This window comes from Epinephelus moara, chromosome 18 (genome assembly GCF_006386435.1).
Source record: "Epinephelus moara isolate mb chromosome 18, YSFRI_EMoa_1.0, whole genome shotgun sequence".
Taxonomy (NCBI): domain Eukaryota; kingdom Metazoa; phylum Chordata; class Actinopteri; order Perciformes; family Serranidae; genus Epinephelus; species Epinephelus moara.
The window spans coordinates 2,477,953-2,489,357 of NC_065523.1; the positions used below are offsets into that span (position 1 = coordinate 2,477,953).

Here is an 11,405-nt window from a genome sequence, read left to right on the forward strand (position 1 = left end):
CCAGAACCAATCTGCCATGGGAAACCCTACCAGGGGCAAAATGCCCCCGACAGCATAGCTCCTAGGGTTATTAGGGCACTCAAACTCCTCCACCACGATAAGGTGACGGTTCTCGGAGGAGCGACGGTTCTCGGAGGAGTGACGGTTCTCGGAGGAATACATTCCTTCAAACAGTGTGACTTCTACAGAGAAAAAAAGCTGCATCAGCTGGCGTTAGTTATTCTCAGACAATGACACTTAAACTTATTGGTAGTTTTGCAACCCCAACTTGCTCTCATTTAACACCAGTCACCAGCAGTCCAGCAGTACTGAGACTGGGACAGTTTGACCACACATGACAGGCTTACAGATATGCTAGCAAGATGTCCAAAAAGTCAAACATCTGGAATAATTTCAAAATTTGTAAAGTTGACCCCCCCAAGAGTTGAGTACCAGCGAAAGGAAATTGGCATTTTACAAATCTATATTGAGCTTGGCCAGTCACCTGAAAACTATAGTCCAGGGGTCTTCAAAATTTTTAGGTCAGTGACCTCTTCGCTAAAAGAAAGATAGAGCAAGCTCCCCCAACAACATATATTGTATGAAATTGAGTTGCATATGGGGGCCATATCAACCTCAGGCTGCAGTCTTGCTGCAATTGCTTTTCAGGTAGGTAAGGGAGGAAACTCCACTTTCACAGAAACATTGTTGCAAAAGGCCAAATATGTTGGATTCATGTTAATGTGTACTTTTAGAGATATTTAATTTTTGAAAAGAAAAAAAAAAAGTTGAAAAAAATTACCTGCAGTAACTCTTATGATAAACTAGAAGGCCCGGACCCCCTGTTGAAGACCCATCTCTCACTGAAGCTTCGATCCCCAAAATTCAGGACAGGCATAATGTGCAATTCTTATTCTTGTCCTCATTCTAGTGACTTTACTGATCTTCTCTGTCCTCAGCTCTTGATCTCCGGGGCAGAAATGCCAGCCGCCTCAACACATGGGAGGCAATCCACAAAGAAAACTTCCTCACAGCTCAGAATAAGCGGCAGAGATGTACAGACACAGCACAACTTAAATCTACATCTGTCAAGTAAGTTGCCTCTGCTTTTATTATGACTGACCAAAAGTGTAGTCACTTCTTACTTTCAGGTTATACTTCTAATGTTTCTCTTTTATGTATAGAAATCTCTTATATATATTTGTGACCATTCCATTTTGTTGAACTGAGCTGAACTCAGACTGACATTCTATCTGAGGTTTGTAGCAGGATTATTATCTCTGCCAGCTGTGAGCCTGAAGGGAATTATGTATTTGGTTGCGTTGCTGCGTGCGTGCACACATTGTCTTTGTGTGTGTATTTGTATGTCTGCAACCAATCTCGCATACTACTGGACCAATCGGTCGAATGCAGGGCCTTCCTTTGTAGAGCAGTAATTTTTTTGGCTTCTGTTAGGCCAGACAGCCATACTTGTCATTGTGATAGTGTAAATTAAGAATCATCATTCAACAATAAAACAGAGCATTGCATAATCTCTGACAGACATGAAGAGACACAGTTCCAAAATAAAAGAACTTCTGGACATTCACAAACCATATGTGCAAGTGTTCCAGAAACTCCCTGAGGGCAAAGCATGCGATTTAGGGATGGTCTGGCTTTCATCAAAAATAATTTGTGAGGTGTCCAATAAGTTCTCAAAAGATCAATTATCTGATGATTTGGATTTCGTGAAGTAACTGACATACTGGACAAGACTGTGACACAATTAACCCTTGTGTGATGCAAAATCTTTCCATATATTTTCAATTGGCCTTGGTTTAAGAGCTGTCTTTAGCAGCACGGAGCATAATTTGGAAACCAGACACCGGGTGCCCACACTTAAGTATAAACTAGGCCATGGATGCAATGGCTGTTCTTACTCCTAGGAAGCCAGTTCCAATAAAGAAGTTCAACCAAGAATGAAGGAACTGAAGAATAAAGGACCTGAAATAAATTTAAAAATGTATTAGATTCTGCCCACCTAAACTTAGATCATGAGTTCAACCTATTCCAAAACCCCACTGTAGCTGACAGAGAGATCAAAAAGCTATAAAAGTTTGTGTTAGGAAGAACATTAGTTTGAATGATTGAGAATCGTGACTGTACCAAGTTTTGGATTTTAACCCATCTCTTCAGGTCAGTTTCAACAGTTCTTACACTAGTTGTTTTTAGTGATTTGATTAACTGAGGAATATATCTGAATACCCAAATAACACAAATGATTACTGTTGGGATATCTGAAATCCATTTTGAGTTACACATAGCTTCATCAAGGGAAAGTAAAGCCGATTTGGACCATTTCATTTTATATCCAGATAAACTGCCAACGTTTTTAAAAAGCTGATGAAGGTACGGTACAGACTGAAGAGCATTACCAAGATAAAGCAGGGTGTTGTCTGCAAAAAAAGAAATATGGCGATCTGTATTTTGTAGTTATAGGATCATTGATCATTGATGAATAGCCTGCGCTAGTGGCTCTAAAGCTGGGGCAAACAAAAAAGGGGAAAGGACACAGCCCTGGCAACTGCCCCTAGTAACCTTGAACCTTGAGCAGATTTTGCCTGTTAGAACCACAGTGGTAGGATTGGAATAAAAAATCTGAATCAGTGCAATAAAATGTTCCCCAAACTCTTTGTGCTCTAGAACCTCCCACAAAACATTGCCACTCCAAGCAGTCAAAAGCTTTCTCTATATCTAATGACAGAACAGCTGCTATTGTGGCAATATTTGGAGAGGCCCCTATGATATGCAATAAACGTTCAATGTTATTAGCAGCCAGGCAAGTTTTTATAAACCTTGTCTTGTTGTGGCGGACTAGGGGAGGCATATAGGGCTCCAGATGGCAGGAAAGTCCCTTAGCATACACCTTTATACCTGAGTTCAACAAAGGCAGGGGCAATAATGCGCACAGTCAAAGGGTTCTTTATCTTTTTTGAGCAGTTTGCAGTGATGACACCATTGATTCATCATTGTGTAGGGTAGGTAGCATCTGGTGGAGATCTACATCCTACTAAGTACGCTTTTTAGTTTGTGTGTGTTTATTTCTACAGGGTGGACAGTGTGCTGAAGCAGATGGCAGAGATCCGTGACCACGACCGAAGGTTGAGGTTGCTGGAGACAGAGGTCAGCAATACCTTACCGCACACGAAAGATCTAGTGAGCCTTATTTGTACCAGTCATTACCAGCATCATTGCAGCCTAGAACCATAATCCAGGCTCTTTTCAATGCCACAAAATGTGTGTTGTGGTGGCTTGTCTTTGTATTTAATTTGGAGCTGTCTCTTAAGAGGAAATATCTGTCCCAGCAAGAGCCTTTATCAGTCTAGAGATACAACTGAATATTCGGCAGGTTTTTCATCTGCAGTTCCTAGTTAATCTTGTCCAGAATATTATTCCTAAAAATAATTCTATAAAAAAGATTTTCTTGGAAAAAGGGAAATTCACCACATTTATCTAGATATCCAATCAGTGTTAATGGTAAATATCGTCAACTCTAGCAATAAATTCCTCAGTGCGTGCTATATTGAACAAAAAAGCAGAGTTTTCAACTGCATAATCTGTTGATTTTCCTTCATCCACCACTCTGATTTGATGTGACAGTGTCATGGCTGGATGCAAGAAAGAAATACAAGCTATTGGAGCATAAATATCCTAGATGCCACTCAAAAACAGATCTTCCTTGTTCTCTTCACTTGTATTGTAATCTAGCTACGTTTCCAACAGCAAAACGATACCTCAAAATGTGTGAGTGCAGAGAACAAGGGTACAACAAGGGTAACCAGTAGTCTGGCGTCTTAGCTCTTTTTTAGCTCTTTTTTCCTATCTTTGCTACCTTTCTGCTTTTCTCACGAAGACATTGTGTGTTTTATACATATCCCATGGATATTTTTAACTTTCCAACGCCACCAGGAGCCAGTTTTCTCACTTATTCAAGAGAGGAACTACTGGCTCTGAAAACAAACTGACGAGCCAGGATGACCCAGGGGCTGCACGGCCGGGGCTAAGCTTAAAGGCTAGGCTAGCGGACAATCGGAGACGCTACAAATCATCGATTCCCTCCGTGATCATGGGGAATGTGAACTCACTGCCGAACAAGATCGACGAGCTGTCCGCACTGAACAGCCAGCGGATTTACCGTGAGAGCAGCTTGTTTATCTTTACGGAGACGTGGCTAACCCACCTCGTACCCGACGCTAACGTGGACCTGCTGGGATTCACTGCTGTGAGAGCTGACAGAGACACTAAAGCATGCGGGAAAAGCAAAGGTGGGGGACTTATCATGTATGTTAACAACTGCTGGTGTAACCCAGGACATATCTCCATAAAGACGGTCTTGTGTTGCCGGGACCTCGAGCTACTAGCCGTTAGCCTGCGGCCATATTATCTGCCGAGGGAGCTTAGTCACGTGATCACCATCTGTGTTTACATCCCTCCGAGAGCAGACGCAGCCACTGCATGTGAGAAGATTCACTCCGACACAGCAAGGCTGCAGACACAGCACCCTGAGGCATTTATGATCATGCAACTTTGGACTCTACTTTGGCTGCTTTCCACCAGGTTGTGGACTGTCCAACAAAAAAACAACAGGACAATCGACTTGCTGTATGTTAATGTGAGGGATGCATACAGAGTCACACCCCTCCCCCCTCTAGGGAGGTCTGACCACAACCTGGTCCACCTACAGCCACAGTACACCCCCCTGGTCCAAAGGCAGCTGGTAACCACTTGCTCCATCAGGAGGTGGTCCCCTGAAATGGAAGGTGCCCTGAGAGACTGCTACAACACCACGGTCTGGGATGAGCTGATCAACCCGCACGGTGAGGACATAGAGGGGCTGACACACTGTCTGACGGATTACCTTAACTTCTGTGCAGACGTGGTCTCCCCTACCAGGACTGTCCGCTGTTACCCTAATAACAAACCATGGGTAACGCAGGAAGTCAAAGCTGTCCTCAACAGGAAGAAGGCCGCCTTCAGAAGCAGAGACAAGGAGGCGATGAAGGCAGCACAGCAGGAGGTGAAACACTGCGTGAGGGAAGCAAAGGACAGCTACAGAAGAAAGGTGGAGCAGAAGCTGAAAGAAAACAACATGAAGGAGGTCTGGGAAGGTGTGAAAACCATCACAGGCCATAACACAAAGACCAGGGTCGTAGGGGGGACAATGGAGAAGTCGAACGAACTTAATGACTTCTTCAATCGGTTCAACCAGCCCATGCCCCCCCCCACCCTCTCCCTCACTGCAGCCATCTCTCCTTCTTCCCTCAGCACACCTCCCCCCAGACATCACAGCAGCAGCCACCTCCTCCTCCTCCCCCACCTCAACACAACCTCCTCCACCTCAACACAACCTCTTCCATACATTACTGTGGACCAGGTCAGAGGAGGAAGCTTCACCCGAGGAAAGCAGCAGGCCCGGACAAGGTGTGTCCCCGACTACTGAAAACCTGCGCTGCTGAACTGGGAGAACCACTACAACGCACCTTCAACCTTAGCCTGCAGCTAGGGAGAGTGCCCACCCTCTGGAAGACATCCTGCATCGTTCCAGTTCCTAAGAAGAACCGGCCCAGCGTGCTGAATGACTTCCGACCAGTGGCACTCTCTTTACACCTGATGAAGACGTTGGAGTGGCTCTTCCTCAGCCTCCACAGACCCCAGGTGCTACACGCCCAGGACTGTCTGCAGTTTGCATACCGGCAGGTGTTGGTGTGGAGGATGCCATCCTCTACCTGCTACACCGAGCCCACTCGCACCTGGATAAGGGAAGCGGCATGGTGAGGATTCTCTTCCTGGACTTCTCGAACGCCTTTAACACCATCCAGCCCCTTGTGCTTCAGGACAAACTGAACAGGATGCGAGTGGACCCCTGCCTGGTCACTTGGATCTCCAGCTACCTCACCGACAGGCCGCAGTACGTCAGGCTGAGGGACACCATGTCTGACACTGTGATCAGCAGCACAGGAGCACCCCAGGGCACGGTGCTGGCCCCTCTTCTCTTCACCCTGTACACCTTGGACTTCTGCTACAACTCTGAGCTGTGTCACATCCAGAAGTTCGCCGATGACACAGCCATCATTGGATGCATCAGGGACAACTGAGAGGAGGAGTACAGGAGCCTAGTGAGGGACTTTGCTGTCTGGTGCCACACAAACCATCTACAGCTCAACACCTAGAAGACTAAGGAGCTGGTCATTGACTTTGGGAAGTCCAGACCAAGACCGTGACCAGTTCTGATCGAGGGAGTTGAGGTGGAGACTGTGGATTCCTACAGGTACCTCGGGCTGTGGCTAGACAGCAAACTGGACTGGACAACCCACACCAACCACCTGTACAGGAAGGGACAGAGCAGGCTGTACTTCCTGAGGAGGCTGCGGTCGTTTATCATCTGCAGAAAACTCCTGCGGGTGTTTAACCAGAGGAGCCTGTTCAGCCAAAGACTGCTCCTTCCTAAGTGCAGACTTACTAACAGACTGAAAAACTCCTTTGTCCCTCAGGCCATCAGACTATACAACTCCTCACCCGGGGGGAGGAGGAGTAACAGGAAGACAGAGGACGGGAAGGAGCAGTAACCAGAAGCCAGTGGCCACCACAATAAGGAATATAATAAGGAATTACTTATTTATTCTCTGTATATATCATTTCTGTATCATATATCTTATATTTATATTTTACAAATTGTTTTTACTTTTTGATACCCTGTGTGCTCTTTACCCTGTGTGCTGCTATCCAATGCTGCTGGAATCTTAATTTCCCTGAGGGAGTCTTCCCAAGGGATTAATAAAGTTCTGTCTAATCTAATCATTTTACAGTGTTTGGCTGACTGGGATATGCACCCAAATTTACTCAAACCAAAGTACATGGCTGAAGAATTTCACTGGAGAGAGGCCGAGGTTGCGGGGACGCCAAGAACCTGAGCTGCTCAGGGCAAATACTGACTGGTGGTACTTTAACTCAGATTGTCCTGTGATGCCAACAAAAAGTGAATCATTATGCTGCAGTAAATTTTGGTGTGGGCCATTTTTGATGCTGTTACTGACTCCAACTCTGAGAGATCATGTGTGTGCATTATATTACTATGCATGTAAATGTTACTTCTCACTTGACAGAGGTGTGCTTAAGACCTTCAGCATAAGCGGAGCAACAATAGGGTCAGAGGGTGAGACCGCCAGAGGGCCCACACTCAGTGGGGGTCTCTGCTCAGCTACCTATGACTGAGGTCAAGAAATGTAAAAGCCACCTTACTAATCGTTAAAACTATGAACCAGCAGAAAAATGATAATTACCAAAGACACCATGTTCTGAATGGATGCATAACAAACACTAACAAAATGTAACTGTAGCAAGTCTTGCTTAGATAGCTTACAATGTTCTTTTCATTTAGCTAAAGCCCTGAATGCCCAGGCCAGGTAACGCCCATGCCAGGGTGTCAAATACAGCAGCTTGGTCAGTGGCTCTCCACATGTAATACAGATGCACAAGGCACCCATTAAACGTCTGTACGAGACGCACCAGACTTAAATGAACAAACAAACTCTAAATGTAAACTGGCCTGCACTTGTACAGTGGATTTCTAGTCTTTCGAACACTCAAAGCGCTTTTACACTACATGTCACATTCACCCATTCACACACACAGTCACACACTGGTTGCCAAGGCTACCATACATGGCGCCACCTGCTACTCAGTAACCATTTACACGCATACCAATGTTAGAGCCACTGGTTGAAATCCTTGCCCAATGATACTTCGATATGTGGACTGGAGGAGCTGGGGATTGAACCACTGATCTTCTGATAAGTGGATGACGCATTGTACCGCTGAACCATAGCTGCCTAATGTAAACCTACCTGCGACAATGACGTTGTTTAAAGTGTGAGAAAGTTCATGTAGGATGGGAAAGAGGTGGTGGTGGGTCAAACATACACAGGACTTTCATCCAGGAGACTGATGTTCATGTTCCATTTGAAACCAAGCGTCAACATTGTGTTTATTTTCATCTACATAACATAGTTATCATCACGTGACATATTTATTTAAGTAAGTTACTTAACAAACATACTTATTTTAACCTAAACCATATTCTTTTTCTAAGTAGGTATTTTTGCCTAAACCTAAAGTAACTGGTGAAACCTACATTTCCTGTGAATCGAGAAGTGAAAAGACACATGTTGCATGAAACAAGGGCTATCTCGGGCGTCATGGTTTATAGTGTTGGGCCACTGACCAAGTTGCCATATTTAACTAGCTGGGAGTGAGAACGTGCTGGATGACCACTGGTTTCACGCTGCTGACAATAGCAGTAGCTGCTGGAGGCATTATGTTTTTGAAATGTCCTTCGGTCCGTCCATACGTCTGTCCCATCCTTGTGAACATGATATCTCAAGAATGCCTCAAGGAAATTTCTTCAAATTTGGCGGAACTGTCCACTTGGACTTGGTCATAGGTCAAAGGTCAAGGTCTTTGTGACCTCATCTGTCTCATTCTTATGAACGTGATATCTCAAGAATACCTTGAGGGTTTTCTTCAGATTTGGCACAAATGTCCACTTGACCTCATAAAATGTGTTTTTGGCCATAACACAAGAATTCATATGCTAATTATGACAAAACTTTACACAGATGTCTAACAGGATAAAATAGGTCAATGGTCAACTTTGCTGTGACATCATAATGTTCTGTATAAACACTTTTCTGGCCATTACTCAGTGTCATATCTCAGGAACAGAGGGGGGAATATTTAATCAGATACTTTATTGGTGACACTCATCTTGGATGCCCAACTTAAAACTGTGCTGATTGTATAGATGCTCTGTGCTGCCAGTGGGAAGATGTGTATGAAGCATTCATGTTTTCACAGACATGGATGTAAACTGTAAGAGAACCTTGACTGGTGTGCGGAGGCATACAACCAGGAGGTGGTAATTCTAGCTGTCACCTAATACTATGTTTTGGCCAACAAAGAAATATAGCTATAGGCTAGGAGCAAAACATAACAAAAGTTATGTGTGTGAGAAGCTCGTGTTCAATGCATCTTGGTGCATGAAGGCATGGCTCTGCGAGTAGGAGAACTTAGATGTTATTGCCTCAGTTGACTACACTAACCATTAACACTGATTAGACATCCATATAAAAGGTGGCACATTTTCCCTGTAAGTCCAGATCAAATAAGAAGCACCCACCTATTCTGACAAAAAACAATAGGTGTTGCTTTGTTTCAGTGTGTACAATCTGCATGTATTGGTAGATTGATATGGGTATATACTGTCTGTGTGTAGAGTGTGTGTTCACGGTGTGTAGAGTTTCCCTGCAGCTGTTGGCTCTGCCTGCCTCAGCACTCATCCAGCAGCCTTGTGTGTGTTTCTCTATCCCAGCTGGAGTACTGCTGCAGTGCCCTCTCCTGGATGACGGATGCTCTGTCTCAGAGTGATCTGATAAAAGCTGGCCACCCCCCTCCTGTCCTCAGAGGTAAAGTCACTGGACACCTAAGCACATTGGAGAATTTTCCTTGTTGGCTTTCTCCCACAGAGCCTTGTCTGACAGATGTCTATTCATTTTACCCAAACCAAGACTTTTTTCCCCTTTCCCAAACAATCAAGAAACTGCAACACCTAATCATAACCCCATGAAGGAAACTTTTGTATTCAATAGTTCATTGGAAGTTTTGAAAGATTTTATTATTATAATGTGATGAGATAACTGAGCAATTATTTAAAGGGCCAGTGTGTAATATTTGGCATGGTTTATTACAATCTGAATCTGAATATTCTACCCATTAATATGTTTATATAAGTGTATATCAATCAATCAATCAATCAATCAATTTTATTTATAAAGCCCAATATCACAAATCACAATTTGCCTCACAGGGCTTTACAGCATACGACATCCCTCTGTCCTTATGACCCTCGCAGCGGATAAGGAAAAACTCCCCAAAAAAAACCCTTTAACGGGGAAAAAAACGTTAGAAACTTCAGGAAGAGCAACTGAGGAGGGATCCCTCTTCCAGGACGGACAGACGTGCAATAGATGTCGTACAGAACAGATAAGCATAACAAATTAACAGTAATCCGTATGACACAATGAGAGAGAGAGAGAGAGAGAGAGAGAGAGAGAGAGAGAGAGATGCAGGTAATGACAGTAGCTTACAACAACATTATTGAAAGTAATAATATTATAGTTATATATAAATATATATAATCGCTATAAAATAAAATTCGTTTGGTTTTCGTAGCCTTATAATTATGCTTTCATATATATTATATATATATATATATATATATATATATTATATATATATATATATGCAGCAGCAGGAGGCATCTGGCAGGACCACGGCAGCAGCACAACCACACACGTCACGCTGTCCAGGCACCGCTGCGNNATATATAGCAAGGGCCTTGCTTTAGAGAGGTCGCCATCTTGCGCCGCCATATATGTACGGCAGACCAAGCAGACAATCCAGCCAGCCAGAGAACGCGTTTCGCATGTATAAATAAACCAACGAAGACAGCGGAAGGAAGGAAGAAGGAGGAGGAAACAGCAGAGAGTGTTAAGGCCAATTTCCACCAGATGCGTGTTGGTTGCGTCTGCACTCCGGCACGGCAGCGGAGCCGATAGGATTCCATTCTAGTCAATGTGTGTGTCTTTCCACCAGCTGCGGCTGTGCTGCGTTCCGGCTCTGTCTCAGCTCCGGCACGCAGGACTTCTATTTTTGCCGGACGCCGGAGCACAACGCAGCAATTCAGCACAGAGCAGATCGTGCAGGGCAGGAAGTCGTGCACAGAAACACAATAAAACATCCGGTTAATTTTCAAAATAAAGGACATAGTGTTCACGGCGGATCATATTTCCCTGCACTACACCTTAAAAACTACATAATGGGCAGAGGCAGGCCTGAAGTCAACAGGTCAGAGGTTTTCAGGCGTCATTTCACCCCGTGAACACCGTGGACGAGGAGATATTAATCATGGCAGTGCACCGAGATGTCTTCCGGCGGAGCTGCACCGCACCGCACAGCAAACGCAACCGGTGGGTATTGACGGAGCACGCAGCGGATAACCAGCGCTGCCGTTCTGCAACGGACACGCATCCAGTGGAAATCCGGCGTTAGTAGTTCGTCGATAGAGAGTAGTGAAAAGTTTTTTTAGTTATAAAGTTTGCGAATGGACCACACCTACCACGCAACAGGAGAGAATGAACCCGAACCGTCATCTGCGAGGAAAAGAAGACGCAACTTCACTCCTTTTCCTCCTGATGATATATCTCCCCAACGATAGTAGCACCGAATCCCATTCTGTGCATTCAGCCTCTCTTCTCGCCCCCTCAGCATCAAACACATGGAGTTCCTCATCTGTATGCTCCGGCTCAAACAGGTATGGCTCTGGATCTGTG

The 11,405-nt window shown here is 44.6% G+C and overlaps 1 protein-coding gene across 2 annotated transcripts in view; it reads left to right on the forward strand.

Moving 5' to 3' along the window:
- The window catches only part of trpm4a (transient receptor potential cation channel, subfamily M, member 4a), a 166,742-nt gene that overhangs the window by 146,347 nt on the left and 8,990 nt on the right, over positions 1-11,405 (forward strand). For both annotated transcript variants that reach the window (XM_050070235.1, XM_050070236.1), the window contains 3 exons: positions 939-1,071; positions 3,069-3,141; positions 9,386-9,479. In XM_050070235.1, coding sequence (XP_049926192.1) covers positions 939-1,071; positions 3,069-3,141; positions 9,386-9,479 — 300 coding nt within the window. The remainder of the gene's footprint in view (positions 1-938; positions 1,072-3,068; positions 3,142-9,385; positions 9,480-11,405) is intronic.